The sequence below is a fragment of the Ovis canadensis genome, chromosome 24, assembly GCF_042477335.2.
Source record: "Ovis canadensis isolate MfBH-ARS-UI-01 breed Bighorn chromosome 24, ARS-UI_OviCan_v2, whole genome shotgun sequence".
Classification (NCBI taxonomy): domain Eukaryota; kingdom Metazoa; phylum Chordata; class Mammalia; order Artiodactyla; family Bovidae; genus Ovis; species Ovis canadensis.
In genome coordinates this window covers 15,535,702-15,555,849 of record NC_091268.1, presented here as the reverse complement: position 1 = coordinate 15,555,849, position 20,148 = coordinate 15,535,702, and the positions used below count along the sequence as shown (strand labels likewise).

Genomic DNA, 20,148 nt, shown 5'->3' with positions numbered 1-20,148 from the left:
GGTCTAGACTTTTAAGACTCCTGGACCTCACTATCCTTGAAATGTAAACACTTGGATCAAGATAACCAGCCTTTCTCCTCAGTACCTGGGCACCTAAGCCAGGCTGTAACTACTTGACCCTCTCAGAGAGAGAAGGCAAGTTATTATACTTTCGAACCACAGCAATTAACTAGACAAATAATTACAGACCTAATTCTCCACCAGGCTTCTCTGGTGGCTCAGATGGTAAAGAATGACTGCAATGCAGGAAACCCAGGTTCCATCCCTGGGTGTGGAGGATCCTCTGGAGAAGGGAATGGCAACCCACTCCAGTACTCTTGCCTGGAGAATCCCATGGACAGAGGAGACGGGCGGGCTACAGTTTATAGGGTTGCAAAGAGCTGGACACTACTGAAGTGACTTAGCCCGAACGCATTTCTTTTAAGTATGTGAAGAGTCTCAGGGGACTAGGGATTTCTTTGGAGCACTGAGAAATGGAGAGAAGTCTTATTTGCTCATAGCTTCTTTCTGGGATCAGTGTGTATTCCGGTGTGCTGGGGCCACACGATCGCGGTTACAATAAAGAGAATAAAGAGTTAAGGATCAAAGGAGAAGGAAGAAAATGGTCTGTGTTCAGATGCTATGATTATATTCTGAGAAAATATAAAGTTTTGTGTGTGTGTGTTTTTTTTTTTTTTTAAGATATTCTTTAACAGGTTTGGGCTTCCCTGGTGGCTCAGAGGGTAAAGAATCTGCCTGCAATGCAGGAGACACAGGTTCAGTCCCTGGGATGGGAAGATCCCCGGGGGAAGGCAGTGGGCTACCCACTCCAGTATTCTTGCCTGGAGAATCCCATGGACAGAGGAGCGTGGCAGGCTAGAGTCCATGGGGTCGCAAAGAGTTGGACACGACTGAGCGACTCATTTTTCTTTTTTAAAACAGGTTAGAAATGTTTTCTTCTATTCCCAATTTCCTAATATCATTGTGAAATAAAATTAATATTTTATGACAAGACAAGAAAAATTTAAACATGAAAAGTTCTTGTCTGCCCTTTGGCCCCCTCTTCCCATATGCTGTGCATTGTGTATCTGTGTTACACACGGACCAGCCTTCCCCTTCATGCAATACCAGTCCAGCCATCAAGAGCAGCATTCTCCCAGCGCCAACAAGATAACTCCTTAAAAGGTAACATTCTTTCTTGATCTTGTATAGGGCCGCATGACCTGCCATGATGACGCTTAGATCTGGTTGCCATGTAAATTGTCAATAATATGTCACTGATGAACATCCCTCTGTCTCAAAAAACTTATATAACTCTTCCTTGCCTTCTGACAGTTCTCAGAGTTTTCTGAGATGCTCTTCCTGGGCTATAATCCTCAAATTGACTTAAATAAAGTTTTTCGTTTCTTTCTCATGTCAATTGATTTATTCTTTGTCAACATCATCAACTTGCATTGAGTTTTATTAACTGGTTTTTTTTTCTGCATCTCTTAAGGTGATTATGTGATATTTCTTGTTTAATCTTTTAAAGCAATAAATGCCATTAACTTTCTAAAGATAACTGATCCTTGTATTCCTAGATTAAACCAATTTGTTAATGGTCTATTACCCTTATACATGCTGCTAGATTTCACTTGCTGATACTGTGTAGAAGGTTTGCCTCTATGTTAATAAGGGAGGTTGGATTATACCACACTTCATTTTACTATCCTTGTCTAGTTTTGTTATCAGTACTCTATTGGCCTCACAGAAAGAATTGGGCAGTGACCTTTTTATATTTTTTGGAGAGGTTTGTGGATTGGAATAATCTGTTCCTTTAAAAAGTTGGGTTGAATGTGGTTTATCTGCCTGACTACGGGATGCAGTAATGGGCCTGCCGGGAAGTTGAGAGGCTTGTGAAATACCCAGAGGCCAATGGCCTCCCCATCATGGAATCCAACTGCTTCCACGACCCCAGCAAGATCCAGCTGCCAGAGGATGAAGACTGACTGGTTGCTGGAAGGCACTTAAGAAGCACCAGCTTCTCTACCCTGCCTACTGTTCTGACCGCTTCTTAGAGCACCTAATTAAAAGGACTTGAAAGTGTGAAGAGAAAAGTTGAGTTGAAAACCAGATTTTTCACCAGTATAAACTAGGTAGGCCTGATGCATTCTTTGATCCCTCAATTTTAAACTAAGATTTATTAATATCTTAATGCTGCATAAAATCCCACTTATTAGAGCGGGAAGGGACAGAAAGAAACTGCAGATAGTGAAGTGAAGTTCTGGGCAATGTTGAATGAAAAAAAACAGCAACACAGATACACACAATAAGACAGCAGTGAGTTCAGTCTTACTTAGGATTTACTGAAAACAGTAACCCTGAAGACAGTAAGCTCTGAACTTCAGAACTGCTCTGAAGAAGTGTGTGAGGAGGTCAGAATATAGTATATACATGCTTTTGTTTCCATTTTTACACGTTCACCATTTTTTTCCCTTTTTGCTCACCATTCCTTCATACATCTCAGACTGTCTTTTGAGATAATTTTCTTTCTGAATGGCATCCTTCACACATGCCTTGAGTGCAGACCAAGATTTAGTGCCGTTTCGGCTTTAGTTCCCCAGAAAGCAGAGCTTGACAGCAGCGCTTTGGTACTGTTTTATTAAGGGCCTCATTCCCAGGAAGTTAGGAACGGGAGGAAAGCAGTGAGGCATGGAAGGAGCAGAGCACAAATGAGCAGGCGTCACTGCCCCAACTCAGTGCCAGGCCATTGCCCCTTCGCGGTGTTATGCTGGGCGCCTTGCTTTCCCAGAGGACTGTTCCTGGGCTCTAGGTAGCCAGTGGGTGCTGGAAGTGTTATGGGAAAAGTCACAAATTTGTCTACCAAATTATACCTCCAGTTGGTCCAAGTTTAAGTTTTATCACCTAGAATATAACTCCTCTGTGCTGCTGATTTGCGCATGCATGGTCATGTCAGGCCTCAATGACAAGGGAAGCCTCTCGGTGGGGCAAGAAGTGCAAATTCCATGATGTGGCTACTGAGAGCAGTGGTGAGATGTTGGTACGGCTTCCCACCGTTGATTCCAAAGCCTTGGATGACTTAGGTATTGGGGACTGCAGTCAGAGGCTTCAAATATGACTACTGAAAAATCCCATCTGTATACACACAAGCTGGTCCTCACGTCAGAAGGTAGCATCTGGGACTTCCCTAGCGGTCCAGTGGTTAAGAATCACCTGCCAATGAAGTGGACAAGGGTTCAATACTTGATCTGGGAAGATTCCACATTCTGCAGGACAATTAAACCTGTGTACTGCTGCTACCGAGCTCATGCTCCAGAGCTGCTGCCTCTGAAGCCCAAGCACCCTAGAGCCAGCGCTCTGCAGCAAGAGAAGCCACCACAATGAGAAGCCCACAGATCACAATTAGAGAGCAGTCTCTGCTCTCCAAAACTAGAGAAAGCTGGCGTACAGCAACCAAGACCCAGTGCAGCTAAAAAAAAAAAAAAAAAAGCATGTTTTTCCCTCTTCTTGAATCTGCATTGGCCTTTTGACTTGCTTTGACCAACAGATAATGGTAGAAGGAGAGTCCTCGGGGTCTGAGCCTTAAGAGGACCGACAGCTTCCACTCCTTCCCTGGGGCAACCAGCTATCACAGAAACGTGGGCTAGACTTCAGAATGTTATGATCTCACATCCAGAGATAGAAGCAGCATGGAGCACCACAGAGAGGCTGGGCATGTCAGTGCAACCTTCTTGGATCTTTGCTTAGTTTCACACAAGCAATTTTGTGAACCCAGCCAAACCACCCAGAGCAAGGAGCCCAGGGCCAGCTAATCCCTGCCTAAGCACCGCAGGAAAATGAGAAATAATGAATCCATTTTGCTTTACACTGTTATGTTTTGAAGTGACTTACTATACAGAAATAAATACTTGACCTTCTTTACAGTAACATGGATTTCTTGATATAAGGCAATGCTGTTCAGGATCCCATGTCAGTCAGTCAGGCCTCCTGCAGGCCTTCGGGTGTGGGGACACTGCAGTCAGGACAAGCGTGGACAAGATGTTCCAATACACGTCTGGAGACATGGACAGTTCCAGTGGCAGGCGTTACGGTTCCCTACTGTCTGCTGTACGCATGTGTCAGAGGTTCACTGTCAGTCTTGGAAGTGGCCAGGCCACTGTGAACTCAGAGGGGGACTACCAGCAAGGAGTAGTCACAGAACCTAACTAATTCCACGCTCAATTTAACTTTCACAAAAGTCAGTTGTCAGGCACCATTTTCACAGGTGTCAAAAAATAGTCTGAAAGTAGCTAAATGATATTTACAGGTTCACGACTAGCAAGAAAACACGGGATTTATTTTCCTTTATTGCAGTTTCGCCTAGGTGGAGCTTGGAAGTTTTAGGCTCCAGAGTAAAATCAGGGAGGGAATTAGCCCCGCCCCCTGAGCAGTTTGCTTGCGTAATTTGCGCCACGGAACGTCAGGCCCGCCTTAAGACCACATTTCCCAGCAGGCCACGTGCCGGCGCCGACGCACTTCCTCCCGGCGTTCCTCGCGTCGAGAAGGAGCCAAGCGGGCTCGAGACCGACAGGACCAGCTTTCGTCGCCGTCGCCGCTGCCGCTGCCGCTGCTGCCACTTGAGAGAAGCCGTCGCGGCCACCCCTGCCGCTCCCGCCGGCCACCATGTCCGCCCAGGCGCAGATGCGGGCCCTGCTGGACCAGCTCATGGGCACGGCCCGGGACGGTGAGTCGGGGCGGCCGGCCAGGCGAGGGCTGGGGCGGGAGCGAAGCGAGGCCGCCGGGCGGCCTGAGGCGGGGGCCGCGACCGTCTGCGCCTGCGCGGGCACCCTCCCCTCCCCCGCGCGCCGACCGCGGGCGCCGGGCCTTTGTCTGAGCCTTCCCTGCCGGCGTGGGTCCCCGGCGGGCTCCTCCCTCGGAGCCCGTGCTGTCGGTGGGGCGCCAGCCCCCTCCCGGTTGACCTTGCTGCGATTTCTCCGCCCTCCGGCGGCCCTCGCCTCTCCTCGAACCGGGAGTCGGCGAAGGGCTGCAGCCAGCGTGGGCTCAGGTCGCTGGCAGCGGGCTGGCGGAGCTCCTCCACCCGAGGGAGCCGGATGGGCCTGGAAACCCTGCCGTTGTTGTTCTGTACCATTGTAAGGGGAGCCGTAAATTGAGCTTTTCTAACGTGGGTTCCTGCCGCGTGCTTTTCCAGCCCCCCCTTTCCCCAGCCACACTTGGAGAGCTTCTGTTTAGCCTGCGCTTGGCAGTCGTTAGGTAGGTTGTGCTGTAGGGAGGAACGCAATATCATGATGGTTGTCTCAGGAGAAAGCGGTTGGATCTTTGCAAACTATGTACCTGCTGTGGTTTGTGTTTTCTTTTCTACCGAAGTAATGAAGTTGTAAGTTCACACTGGCACATTCGCAGGGCTGTGCAGATTCATTGCACTTTATTTCATAGGTGAATAAGTGCTTTTTAGCTTTCTTTGTATATTGAGTTGCTTTTGAATTGCTTCCCATATTTTTATTTCATACAAACTGAACAATTGTGGCCCCTCTATTTTATTTATAAAGGTTCAGTGTATCTTTGCCTGCCTACATCAATCTGCAAGGGAGTTGCAGAAAAGCCTCATGTTCATCGAGCCGTGAGTCACAACCAATTTTTAAGCTGTTATAACAAAAAAGTGTTTGCTTTTTTTCACAAGTAACTTTAAAAGTGTAGTTTAGAAAGAAAACATTTTCAATAAAAAGACACTACATTAATCCTGGATGCTTGCAAATCCTGAAATATATTCCTCCTTTAGTTTTACACAGCTCTGTGTCATATACACAGATTAGCTTTAAAATCTGTCACATTCCACTTTGCCTTTACTTTTATGTATCATTCCCCTGACTTCCTTACTGCAGGTTGGGCAAGAAAACTTTTCCTTTAAAACTTTTCAACAGCGGGCATAAAATTCTGCAGCTGAGGTCTTGAAGAATGCAGATGGGTACAGTATTGTTGGAACTCACAGTGTGTATTGACTAACCTGGTTCCTTTTTTGCTTTTTTTCCCTTGGTATTGTCTTGTTAAAAGTGACTCCCAGGTGCCAACTCTTTTTTTTTAAGGGTGGGGGTTAAAGGGGGAGAGGTAGACTAAGTCTAGCTTATTTATCAGTCAGTAATAGAAAGGGAAAGCTTTCTTCATATAATTCTGGGCAAAATATTGCCTATACATTTGTCTATAGCAAAATGATTAGTAAGAAGCTTTTGTTGGAAACTACCAGCTTTTAAGTCATACGTGGTGATTCATGGCCCTCTGATTAGCATGGGTTTTGGTATCTCATGGCCCACATGTATGTGTGGGGCTAATGGCCTTTTGGTGCTCAACATTTTACTTCTGACTCTTTGATCTCTTTGGCACAATGACGGAGTCAGATCTCATTAAGCGTCATTCTTCATGATATACATAGCATCAAAAATCATCTGTGATTTGTTCCAGTTGTAAAAAAAAAACCAACACAAAAAACCGTCTAGGTCAGCTTTTCAGAGTATTTGGTAGTCTGCAGATCATCCAGGTGAATTGTACCAGATATGCTTTTGTGCTTAATGTGATAATATTGTCTTATTTAAAACCACACATGAATTTCAGGAGACGAAACCAGACAGAGGGTCAAGTTTACAGATGATCGTGTCTGCAAGAGTCACCTTCTGGACTGCTGCCCCCACGACATTCTGGCTGGGACGGTAGGTGCATTTGGGGGGATGTCCTAGGATACTCAGACATGGGTGCTCTGCAGGCAGTGGGGTGGTTCAGGCTGAATTGTGTTTTCCTTTACTAAGCAGAAATTACCTGCTGTCCTTTAAATGATAAGTTCCGTTAGCTTGGTGACATTTTATATAATGTTATTTCACTTCTATAAAGTTCTGTTGGTAAGGTTTTCGGGTTTTGGGAGAGTTATTTATACTGAGATATTCATAAGTTAAGTATTACTGGTCTCCTTTGGCTTTAGCTAAAAGAGTACTTAAGGTTAACTTGTAGCTCTGTAAGATTATGGGTTGGTTTGTTTTCAGGTTAAACACATACTAGTTTTTTGATCTGGTATCAGGATATGGTTTTCCCAGATTGTAGGTTTTTGAAATATGTGGATTAATATTAGTTTGCAGTTTTGTGTTACACCACCGTTTCAAGAAGTCAGTACATGACCTGATAAGTATAGAACTCTACAATTTTAAGTTCATTTCAGATGAACCAAACAGATAAATGCTAGTTTTGCAGAATGAACATTTATTCAAATGTTAGTATTATTTATTCCAATGTTAAATAGTATTTAAGAAGACTAAAGAGTGTCAGATTATCTGCCATGATTCAGCCACTTACAGAGTCCCATAAACACCATTACCATTTTAAGATGTCACATCCCCCTCATGTAATGTAAAAATTGTCTCCTCATTTTAAGGGTCCAGTATGCATGTGTTGGGAACACTTTTTTTTAGGATTGATTAGTGCTTTTGTCATTACCACTTCAGGGAGGAGTTTCTGGAACACTGAGCTAGCTGGTGTATTAAGTCTTCTGAGGCTGGACCTTCTGACAGCAAATAGGAAGTGGCTGCAAAGCCTCACGCCTCTGTTAGCTGAGGTCTTGCCTGCAGTTGACTGGTATGACTGCTGAGTGCTCTGGATCATGGGGGTGCCATCCCTGTAGACTGCTGCCTTCCACTGGTCATAGCAGGCAGCCTGACTTGGAGTAGGCAGCGTCCTGAGCTGCAGTTGTTGGTAGGTCTTAGTGGGAGAAGTCGGAGGAAGTAGAGGGACACGCACCAGAGTGAAACATTTCAGCCGTGGTTTTTGGAACGCTGAGGAGGGAGGGCATTTCCTACAGATGTTTAGTGTACTGCTGCTGCTGTCGCTCCGGTCGTCTCTGACTCTGTGCGACCCCACAGACGGCAGCCCACCAGGCTCCCCCGTCCCTGAGATTCTCCAGGCAAGAACACTGGAGTGGGTTGCCATTTCCTTCTCCAGTGTATGAAAGTGAAAAGGGAAGGTGAAGTCGCTCAGTCATGTCCGACTCTTAGCGACTCCATGGACTGCAGCCTACCAGACTCCTCCGTCATGGGATTTTCCAGGCAAGAGTTGTGGAGTGGGGTGCCATTGCCTTCTCCGTGTATTAGGTATAGGTTAATTTGCCAAGTATTTACTGGACAAGTACTCTGTCAGGCACTGGGGATGTGGTACAAAAAATGTTTACTCTCATCTAATGGAGAAACAAGACGGACAGTAAATAGCGAGTAGGTTCTGGACTGTTTTGGATAGGGCGGTATGGAAAGGCCTCTCAGGATACTGGAGCAGAGACCTCAATGCTGAGAAAACACACAGGTGCACCTTTAGGGGAATAGTGCTCCAGGTGGCTGGTGGAGCCAAGGGAAGCAGGAGTGTATGTGGGTTGGTGTGGGTCGGGGGGAGGAGGCAGAGACTGGGGCTCTGATGAGAGGCCAGGGACTGAGCAGTGTCACTGCCGTCCCCGTTGGACAGGCAAGTCAAACCGAGAAGAGAGCTCAGGAGACCTGTTTTCATGAAAAGGTGCAGTGAATAAGTGTTGGGGCTGCTGAAGTCAGTTGAGATGAGGGCCGGAAGTCTGGGTGGAGAATGTAAAGATGGAGCCTTATGGCTGTGGGCTCCTGGGTGGCAGGGTTAGAGTCTGCTGTGCTCCATGGAGATGGACTGAGTATAAGCCACAGGGCAGTGGTTAGAACTTTCAGCATGCTAAGGGCTGCTCCAGGCCCTCTCCTGAAGGTAGAGGTGAGGCAGCAGAGGAATGGAATGGGAAAATGGTGTATTGGTAGTAAGACCAGAGGGATAGCTGGAGGGAAGGCAGTGTAACTTGTCTCTGTGGAAGAACTTTGGTTTTCCGAAAGTTCTCTGAAGAGCCTTTATTGCTCTTCGCTGCTGCTGTGTGAGACCTCTGGAGGGTAGAGAACACAGATGTTTGTGCGATTAGAAAAGAAAAGACCTGGCATGCTGCATTTGACAGCCACTTGCAGTATTTGGAAGAAGGGAATGAGTGAGGTGTTTCGGTTCTGCTGGGTGGTTGGCTGCCGGAGGCGCTGGCTGGCACTTCCGCCTCCTTGGCAGAGTTGCAGAGCTGCCTTCAGAGACACACGGAGCCCCGGGCCTGTCTCTCTCCTGCTTCGGCAGTGGCCGCTCGAGCACTCCCATCTGAAGGAGGTGTTGGTCAATTCTGCTTCGTGTGTGGTTCCCTAATATTGAAACTTTCTTGACAGTTGAAGTTTTTAGAATGGAAGTTGATTTGCACTTAAGATTTTTAGTACTTAGTGGTTTTGTTGCTTGCTTCATCTGGAAGTAGTTTTTCTTTGAGCAATAGAATGGTTGTTAGCATTTAAAGAATTTCTTAAGAGCTGTCTCTCGTTTTTTCAGCTATAGCACTTAGTTACCTTTGTGTATTTTTTTTTGGCTATGCAGCATGTGGGATCATAGTTCCTTGAATAGAGATCAAACCCGCACCCCCTGCTTTGAAAGTATGGAGTGTTAACCACTGGACCACTAGGGAAATCCAGAAGCTGTGTGTATATATATGTAAAATGTGTTTTTTTAAATACATTTATTCACTTATTATCTTTGGCTGTGCTGGTTCTTCGTTGCTGCATGGAATTCTCTCTAGTTGTAGCAAGCGGTCTGCTCATTCGGTGTCTTCTCATTGCGGTGGCTTCTCTTGTGGAGCGTGGGCTTCAGTAGTTGCAGCTCTCGGGCTCTAGAACAGCGGCTCAGTAGTTGTGGCCCATGGGCTTAGTTCAGAAGCTGTGTACTTTTTAAGGATTATGTTTGGTATTTAAAAGAGTGAATGAAGCAGAATTTGCCAGCTTTACAGTGACAGCAATTTTAGTTGCAGCTTTGGCTTTTAGAACTTGTGTGTCCTCTGGATTCCCCATGTAACCAACATACAGAAGCTGCGCATGACCTCATAGTAAGCGTAATGAAGGAGAACAGAGCTTTTGCATTTACCATTTGGTCAAAATGAATATGAACTCCACCCTAGGCAGCCCACTCTTGGCTCTGTCACTGGTGATGCGGTAGGACATTTTGTCATAAGGATGGCTGCACCTTCTGAGATTAGGGCTGAAGAGCTGCATCCTGTCCCAGACTGTTAAGGAGTTTGTGATCCACGGAGGATTCTGTTAACCTCGTTCTGAACGCACTTGTAGTTTGAGCTGAAGGATTTCTGCTGTTCTTTGTTCCCTTGCTAGGCAGTTGTGCTTGTGTCCAGCAGCGTGGGCTCCCGAGGCATCTCCTCGCCGGGCTGTTGGGGTTTGTTAATTGGCACTTTCTGACTTGTTAACCTGACCCTCAGCGTCCGAACGTCCCTGTTGCTGTTGAGATGACCACAGACAGGAGTGGAAGGGGTCCCTGTACAGGGTCCTTACTTAGGACTTAGGGAAGAAATGCACGCTGCTGTCTAATTGTTCTGTCTGTGCTCACACTGTGCAGTACGCATCAGGCTGGTCTTACTGGTAACCCAGATAACTTGTTTTGGGGAAAGAGCCTTTTGTCTTTATTTATCACGTGGGATCTCTGTGATTTAGACTTCAGTGGTCAGAAGGAATGCATGGAAACTTGTTGCTGTCAGTGATACTCGTTTCCTGGCCTTCTTGCCACCCCTTCCCCCATGCTGCTCTTTACTGAATAGACATTTCTACACTCATGAGATAATAATAATGGTGAAAGCTAAGTAATGAAAGATAGTCTAGTAATCTCTGGTCCCATAGGAGACAGAGATCATTACACTGAAGTGCACCTTTTCTGAGTGTCATGTAATCATGGTAGAAAAAGGAAAATAAGACTTTTTGGCCACATCGTTTCTTAATTTTCTTATCATAGTCAGCATTCAAAAAAGCATTGTTGATTTAGATGACAGTTATCACCAGGTCATGTGCTTCCTCCAAATAGATGTTTGTGTGTAAATTTTTGTTTCTCTTTCACAGCGCATGGACTTAGGAGAATGTACCAAAATCCACGACTTGGCCCTCCGAGCAGATTATGAGATTGCAAGTAAAGAAAGGGACCTCTTTTTTGAGTTGGATGTAAGTTTTATTTGATGTTAATTGTTCCCTACTGTGAAGAGCCAAATACTGCACTAACAAGAATAATGTGATGTGTGTAAGTTACGATGCGCATGGTAGAGCAGATGTTATTCCAGCCCTCTCTGGCCGGGAGCGAGCATGTGGCCGGGACCGCTCTGTGTCTGTGTGTCCACCACCCCACTCTTCTGCCTTTCGTACTGTATTGTTTTCTTTAACGTGTTTATTACATATTTTATGACTTCTTGGACATGATGTTTGTTCTTGCTTTTGAACTTGCGGATGGATTTATAGTGGAGGTAATCTTAGTGACTTTATTTTTCCTTCAGTGCTGTGTTCCTTTACGTACTTCTGGGTATGGTTTGGTTTCATTGCTGCATTTCATAGCTCCCTGAGCTATCCATTCTGTATTCACAGACAGCTGGGTTGATTCTAGTGGGTTTTTTGTTTTTGTTTGTCTTTTTTATTATGAATAGTGTTATAAATGTTCTTGAATATCTTGCTACACATGTACAACAGTTAACCTAGGGTATATTTTTAAGAGAAGAATTCCTTGCTCGTAGGATCTGCACGTTTATTCTTGCAAGGTTTTTTTCGTTTTCCTCCCTAATTTTTGATGAAGTGTATCAGTTTACCCATTTAATAAAGCGAACATACCCTTACCAATGCTTGGTATGATCAGGCCATTAAATCTTTTGCAGTTTAGTCATTATTAACTAGTATTTCATAACTTTGGTCATTTTTCCCTCCCAAAAGAGCCGTTTTTAGACCCTTTCCATAATTCATCCATCTCCCCGCCATGAATGTTTTTGTTGTTGCTGTTGGTTGTCCCCTCCATGAAATTTTGATAACACAGATACCCAGCATATCAGTTTATGTGCTGTGATCCTTTACAGGTCACATATCATCGTACTAAGATTTTCTTCACTCTTTGAGACCAGTTTTCATTCCTGTCCCCATTGGGAATCCACGATTTGGTCACTTTATTTTGTTAATTTATTTTAGGGTATGCTGTGCAGCTTGTGGGATGTTAGATCACCTTCCAGGGATTGAACAAGGACTCCTGCAGTGGAGGCGTGAAGTCCTAACCACTGGACCATAGCGATTCCGATAGAGCCACTCCGTTTTAGTTTTTTTCTTTTTCTGAGTCCTCCATTCCTAGAGTAAGCAGAGGTCAGTGAGGGGTTTGATGCCATTCAGGTTCCTGGGTGAAGACTGGGGACGCCCTGAGCTTGGTGGGAGGAAGTCAGAGGAGAGGAAAGGTGTTTGTTTTTTTTTCCTTCCAGTAGACATTTTAGAGGATGTATTGTAGCTGGAGTAAATTCTACTTAAATCAGTAATCTTAAAAAGTGGTTAAAATTACCATTTCTTTTTCAAGTGCATCAGTGTTGAATCCTGTGGGGATACCAGGTTTCAGAAACACAGGAACAAAGATGTATGGGTTAAATTTTTACTTTGAGTTATGTAGCTTTTTGTATCACAAATGTTAGGATTTCTGCTGAATTAGAATGTCTGTGTACTTTTTAAATGGCCTGATGAATTCAGTATTTAAGAACAGAGTAATGGGAGAAATTGCGAATACAGAAAGACTGAAACATATGGTAATTTAGTATTTTTATGTGGGGCATGTGTTCAGCCACTGTGGAGAAGGTGAGTTTTTTTAATGAACAGTATTAGAAACTGTGGATTACCCAGTTAGTGAAAAACTGGGTTGGAGCCCCCAAAAGAGAATTTTGTTTTGCCATCTTGACATGTTATAAACCCTAAGAAGCTGTAAGGTGAAGATGGATACATGTTTTCTGTATAAAAACTTAAAAAATACTAGCATATCAAGAATTCCCATGTATAAAATAAGAATTCAGCTGAGACACAATATCTGCAGCATATGAAGGGCAGATATCTTTCACGATAAAGCTCATCATGGTTGAAAAGGACTGTAGCAACAGCTGAACAGAAAACGATCAGAGGATAAAGGACATTTTTAGTGGGCATCTAACCCTGTGATGGGTATTCACCTTCACTGAGACTAAGGAGTTGGAGAGGTGAGTAACTCCGATGCACCTCTTGGATGATGGAGCCCCGAGGCTGGGAAAGCAGGTGGTGGCAGCGCCAGCTCTGAGAGCGAATCTGGTGACACACTTGCTATGAACGAAGGTCAGTCTGCTTCAGAATACTGCTGCAGCATCGCAGCCTGCGGGCTCCATCGGTGAGGGCTTGGGTCACGCCGTTGCTCTCTACAGTGGGATGATGTGCAGCTGCGGAAAGAGGGTTGAGGTAGTGAAATTATGTGCAAGATAAAGTGGGAAAACTGGTGTGTGTGATATGATGACTTCATAGTGTGATTTTTAAACAGAAAGGGTGTTTAGTGTTGTTGACATGCTTAGATCTACAGAGTAGTTGTAGAAGGAACAAGACTCTGAGCACTTCCGTCTTAGTTGGAGGGCTAGAGTAGGTCACGACGTTTTTGTACTGTGAAAATTTACCATTTAGAGGAGTACCTTTTCCAATCTAAAAGGTGACCACCCGTCCTTCCAGCTCCTTAAAAATCATATCTGAGGGTATTCCCTGATAGTCCAGAGGTTAGGACTTCCTCCTCTCACTGCCAAGGGTTCCAGTTCAATCCTAGGTCTGGAAACTAAGATCCCACAAGCTGTAGCCAAAATTTAATATATTAAATAATAGATATGTTCTCTAATTTAGAAAAATCATATTTTACCTTATAGATGGTTCACGGTGGAATGTTTGCTAGCTAGTGCTGAACCTCCAGAGGAGGTCTTCCTGTTGTGATGAGTCGGGGGTGACTTGGAGCAGCTGTGCTTGTGGGGGGGCGGTCAGCAAGTAGCTTGTCAGCATGTTAAATGCACGTATGCACTCGTTCCAGGAGACTGCTGCTGGGACTGGGTCTTAATGGTGTGTGTTAATGAGTCCACAGAGAAGGTGCTCATTGCAACTTTTTTTTGAAGTGAAAAGGATATAATGGGACTGTTTATTAATGAGGACTACTTCCATTAGTTGTTGCCCTTTCATACAGTGAATGGTGCTTTGTGGAGCTCTGGGTGCTAGGAAGATTTTGCCATAACTTTTAATTTACTTATAATTTTTATTTAAATATGAGTAACTTTTGAAATTTATTACTTGTTTGCCATTATTTTTAAAAATAACGACTTAAAGGTAAAATACAAAGCCATAAAATTTATCCTGCCTTGAATTTTTAATACATATCAGTAGTGTTTGGATGTGCATGGGTTACCTTAATACACTAAATGTGGCCTGGCTTTGAAATACTAGGCTAAAATAGTTATTTCCTTAGTTAGGCAGAATAAACTTAGAAGGAAAAAATAAAATCCTTTTCCAGAATATAGGTTTGTTACAAGAACCTGATGGAATGACTTTTTCAATCTTCTTGATAGGTAAGACATCTGTTGGAGATTCAAGTGAAAAGTCTGCCCTTTTCCACATGACTCCTATCCAGTGCCTCTCCAGAGGTCACTTGTATCTTTTGAAGATAGGCTCTTCAGGGTGAACACACGTATATAGCAAAAGCTGGTTGTGATGTTTCTTGTCGAATTGCAGTTTGATAAATCAGAACACTGCAGAAACGCTTTGGCCAGATGGTGTCAGTGAGCTGAGTCTTGATCTTGCTGACCTGTTGCTGCCTCCTGAGGGGCTGCTGTTGTTGTGAGGTTCCAAGCCTGCCGCGTGACCGTGTGGATGGTTCAGTTCCCAGGCGTGGAACCAGCAGCTCCTGTATTGTGTTGAAGTTGGTTTCTGGAGAGAGTACATTATAGTCATCACTGCTATAAGACGGACACAGGTTTTGTTTTCACAAATTGTGAACCGTCGCTAATCCATTTTTCTTAGTAGCTTATATTTGTGTATCTTACCACGTGTTTTGGTAGAATCTCTTCACTGTTGACAGTAAATCTGTGAGGTGGACCTAACATTTATCTCCACAGAGTCTCTGAAAGTATAATAATATTGGTGCTATTTGCCAGAAGTCATGGAAACATCATCACATGACCCTGGGAGAGTTATTTTGTTGAGTGGGTCAGTCAGGGGTGGTTAGGAGCGTTTTTAATCCAGGTTGTCTTAGAGACCGCGGTTTCAGAGCAGGGTATTACAGTCATAGCAGCATGAAAGCTTTTGCGTGTTAGGTGCCTTTCATCTATTCTTTCAGAAAAGAGAAACTTCCAAAACTTGAGTTTTAGTGGATTTATTAATCAGTGGATGCATTAATTTAAAAGAAAATTATGCTTTTATAGAAAGCATCATTATTAGTCTGTTTTATTTCTTTTTTTTTTTTTTAATTCATTTCACTATGATGGGCCTTAGTTGCAGCATGTAGCATCTTTAGTCATGGCAAGCAGGAGCTCTTAGTTGTGTGCAGCATGCAGGATCTAGCTCCCCAACCAGGGATCAGACCTGGGCCCCTACACTGGGAGTGTGGCGTCTCAGCCCCTGGATCACCAGGGAAGTTCCAGTCTGTTTTATTTCTGAATTAGTTGCTCAGCTTAGGTGACATTTGACTTTCAGTATAAAAATCTTTTATAAGAGCTCATCAGCTCTGTATACAATTTTAAAGTCTTTATAAACTTTTAATGTTCTCTAAGCAGTTTGTAAGAAATGGTCCTAGAGTATTGGCCTGTGTATGAGAAGACTTAAGATGCTTATTGCATTGTTCTGAATTAGTGAAAGGTGAAAAACTGCAGATGCATATGCATTGTGGAATGCGTATGGCTGCTTCAAAGCAGTGGGATGCGGCACAGCTGCAGACGCAGAAACCGTGTGCGCTGATGTAGGAAATGAAGACGCTTTAAGAGCTGCCCTAGACGGGGTGAAAATTGTGTGCTTGCATATGCGTTTTAATACAGTTTTAAAAGGTGTTTACCAAGCTCAAATGATTATTTCTTAGGGAGGAAGAAAGAATTATGCTTTTTACGTCATGTGACATTAGGTCCAATTGAATTGCTAATATAGTGTGCAGAAATGAACATTGAAAGGTACTGCTACTTTATAATTTATTTCTACAAATCCTCTGTCTTAAGAAAGTACAGTGGACCTTTAAACAATGCTTGTTGCTTGAACTGTGAGGGTGCACTTCGAGGTTTTTCCAGTAAATGCGTACTGCACAGCTACAGGGTCCATCGCCTACGCCCAGCCCCTCGTTGTTCAAGGGTCAGCTGTGATTGAAAACACAGGCAAACAATGGTACACAAAGTATTGTTGTCGTAGCATCGTGTATAAGGTTGAAAAATTGGATGCAACAAAACACGCTTTAGTGATGAATGAACAGATTATGAGGGACTCAAATGGTAGACTGTGCCCTGGAAATTAATTTTTGTGAGACCTGAATGTTCAGTGACTTAAGTTCCTTAGGAAGTCCTGAGCAAAAAAGGGATAAATGTGTGTATTGGAACTCACTGTGTGCTCTCACTGAAAGTGTGTGGCCAAATCAAAATTCCCAGACTGTCATGGAAAGCCCAGAAAGCCTCCTCCCTGTGCCCCTCCCGCTCCCTGGAGGCAGTCCCCTACCACAGCTTCAAAGTGGAAAAGGAGCAACAGCTTGCTGTTCAAGTGCTGCAGGCGACCTTGGATGGCCAGTTGCTTTTTGTTTTGTTTTACCTTGGAGGATCTCAGACAGCAGGAGGTGTAACGGCTTAATGGATCTCCGTGTACGCATCTTTCAGCCTCAGGAATGATCAGCTTATGGCCAACTGACTTCACAAATCTCAGGCTCTCACACGTCCTATCATCTGTAAATGCTTCAGTGTTGCCATTGCCTTGTGAAGTTATTTTCACTCTGCAGACAAAGATCTGGTATTATAGTTGGTTGGGACGGAATGTACTTATTACCATGTTTTTCTTTTTTAATTGAAGTACAGTTGATTTAGTGTTGCGTTAGTGTCTGGTGTACAGCCAAGTGATTCACTTATACATATATATACTTTTTTTTCAGATTCTTTTCCAGTGTAGTATATTATAAGATACTAAGTATATTTTCCAGTGCTGTACAGTAGGATCTTCTTTGTATAGTTTATATATAGTAGTTTGTATGTTATTAGCATGTTTTTTTTAATGTGTTGAGAAAAAAATTAAACATGCAAATGTAAGCAGAATAATATAGTGACCATCTCTGGGTTTCGTCTCCCGGTTTTCAGTGATTGATGATGTTAAGACTTGTTTCATCTTTGTTTTGTCTTTCCATACTGGATTATTTTACAGTAGTTCCTAGAGATGGAATTTCATCTGTAAGTACTGCAAATATATCTAGAAGATAATTTTATTTAAAATGTTTATTATTTAAAGGATAATTTCTTAATCTTATCTAACAGTCTTCAAATTTCCCAGATTGTCTCAAAAAGGATTTTTTTTACAGTCTTTTGTTTGACTCATATACCAAAATAAGATCTACACGCTAGGATGCTTCGTAAGTCTTTTTACATCTGTTTGAAGAAATTAATGTTTCTCATATCCTGGATTTTGCTGATTGTATCCTTATGATGCAGTCTTTAACATGTTTTCCCTTATATTTGAAATTTCCTGTGAGCTGGAAGTTAGATCCGGATGTGTGACGGTCAGAGTCAGGTTTTCGTTTGACAGAGTAGCGCAGAGGTGGAGCTGGGCAGCGGCTGGCGCGTCACCTGGGTGGCATGACGTCAGTGGACTCGAGTGGCGCTGGCAGTCTGGCTGCTGGTTGCACAGGCCCCCGTCAGACTGGGGCCACGTGCGTCCAGCAGCAGTGAGGAGTATTGCCCAGGTCAGTTACGTCACTAGGGTTGCTGCTTGTCACTAATTGTAAAACACGTAAGATGTTCACATGGTTCAGAGTTTGAGATACGAAAGGTATGTTGTGAAGCCTGTCTCCTGCTCTGCTCTTCAGCCCCCTGGTTGGCCCCAGAGCTAGTCAGGTGTTGAGTTTCTTTTCTTCCCTTTGGAGATGATGTGGAACCTGACGGGCCTGTATCTCACTTTTCTTAAAACACAAGTAATAGTCCCCTGGACACATGCTCTGTCTGCCTGCTCGTCCCTCATCTTGATTTAATTTTCAGCATGTATCTCAGATTATCCCCTGCCATATAGTTAGCTCCACCCTTTTTGTGGCGACATAATATTCCAGAGGATGGTGTCTGTTTCATAGGAGTAGTCCCCTGTTGGTGGTCATGGTGCTGCAGTACACGTCAGCACATTGTGAGTGTGTCTAGGAAAGATCCCTAGAGGCGGGACTGGCCGCCCAGAAAGGTGGTGCTTTGTCATTTTGGTGGCTAGAGCCACCAAGCTTTCCAGAGGGTGAGTGCTGCCCCCAGTGGCACCTGGGAGTTCCCATTTTCACGTCTTCACTAACAGAGCGAGTTACCAAACTTCCAGTTTTTGCCAGTCAGAGAGGTTTAAGCAGGTATTTCTTTGTGGGCTTGTCAGGGTTGTCATAAAGGTATTTCTTTGTGTAGGTATACCCTGCTTAGACCCTCAACTTTGGCTAGTGGCTGGCTCCTCCACCCAAAACTTGGGTTACCTGGGAGAAATTACCTCATCATTGTCTCTTTCTAGCACAGCCTTGGCCTGACCACCCCAGGACCTGGCCTTAGTTTCTTGAAAGAGTTACACCAGGAGTTCCTTAGGAGAGGGAGTAGGTCATCTGTGTAAATGCATCTCAAGTATCCCAGCATGCATGCGGACACACAGGGCACTGTTAATTCACTGTTCACATGTGGAAAATGTAAACATTTTTCTCTATTCAGTGAAAATATAGTTCACCTTTTCCCCACATTGATTTCCTGTGAGATGTAACAGGTTTCTAGAGCAACACACCATCTCACCTAATGGGACCACTGCTCTCTGTCTTACAGGTGTGTAGTGTGGCAGTCACACTTTCCCTTAGGTTTGGGGTTAGAGTCCCTGTACAACCCTGGGCAAGTTACTTTGCCCTTTTCTAGTTTCTATATACGGGGCTGGTGAGTACTGCCTCAGCTGTGAGGGCCAAGCGTAGGGACTGTGGAGTCGGATCCCAGGAGTCCTTGCCTCAGGACTCTGGAGACTGCTTCCTTTCCTTCACCTGGGAGTTGGTGCCTGGAGAGCCCCAGATGGCTGTCCCGAGGCACGTGTTTGCACTGACTGTTCTGCTGGCAGCACGGGCTCCTCTCAGGCTTGCCGATGCTGCTGGGCAGGAGGGTCAGGGAGAGCACCTTGCCGTCTTGGGGGGTCAGGGGCAGCCTCAGCAGCAGTGAGACCTGTGCACCCCCATGAGCTCAACCCCCGACAGTATGTGGTTCATTACACCACCCCTGAATTACAGAGTAGAGGTGCATGACTTCCTATTAAGTGGTGGATTGTCAGTAGCACTTAATTTGTAGGTTTGAATACCTTCTTTGTGAATTTTATTTTCATCATTTAAACCTGCTCTTTGATTTAGGAAGCAAAATGAAATTGAGAAGCACGTTGAAGAGAAGGAGGGGCAGCAAAACAGAGCCGTCTTTTAAAGAACACTCAGTTGAGATGTCTCTGCATTCTGCCTGTTCTGTGCTGCGAAGTTTACCGTTTTATTGTTAGCTGATCAGATGTCTGAGTCCATAGCCAGTTTATATTCTGTGTAAGGTGCAGTGGCTCTTTGCTTGGTAAAGGCACTGGCAGAATTGCCCACTCAAACCCTGATGAGCAGAGTCTTGGTTCCGTGTCGGGTGTGAGGTTGCTCTCTGGGGAGGCAGTAGAGGAGCTCTGTACCCAGGTCTCAGCACCAATAAGCAGGCGGCCGCGGGGCCTCTTGGGCTGGTCCGCCAGGAGCCCTTGTCCCTAAGAGCATGGGCAGTGCCTGACCTGCACTTTGATCCTGTCAAGTCCCCACCTTGTCAGCAGAGCTGGTCAGCTCGACATCCTTCCAGGAAATGCAGTGCATGCGTGCCAACGAATGCCAGTTACTGGCTTTCCTGATGGTTTGATTTGAGCATAGTGAAATGCTCATCGAGAATATTTGAGGACCAATAACAGGAAAGAGGTCTTTAGCTCCAGGAGTGTGGAGTTGGGGAGTTTTCCTTGGTGGACCACAGGTGTAGCGCTATCACAGAGCCTCTTCCCTGTCTTGACCAAGGCCAAAGTGTGCTTTCCTTTGAAAAACGGGGATCCCACTGTCAAC

At 44.5% G+C, this 20,148-nt stretch overlaps 1 protein-coding gene across 3 annotated transcripts in view; it reads left to right on the top strand.

Moving 5' to 3' along the window:
• Positions 1 to 681: 681 nt before the first annotated feature.
• The window catches only part of LUC7L (LUC7 like), a 32,669-nt gene continuing 13,202 nt past the window's right edge, over positions 682 to 20,148 (top strand). Inside the window, exons 1-5 of one of the 3 annotated variants that reach the window (XM_069570442.1) lie at positions 682 to 921; positions 1,088 to 1,164; positions 4,472 to 4,702; positions 6,583 to 6,677; positions 10,929 to 11,027. In XM_069570442.1, coding sequence (XP_069426543.1) covers positions 4,642 to 4,702; positions 6,583 to 6,677; positions 10,929 to 11,027 — 255 coding nt within the window. In that variant the 5' untranslated portion in view covers positions 682 to 921; positions 1,088 to 1,164; positions 4,472 to 4,641. Of the gene's footprint in view, positions 922 to 1,087; positions 1,165 to 4,471; positions 4,703 to 4,812; positions 5,230 to 5,525; positions 5,597 to 6,582; positions 6,678 to 10,928; positions 11,028 to 20,148 lie in introns of those variants that run through there. The other 2 variants (XM_069570445.1, XM_069570444.1) reach the window with 2 other exon arrangements.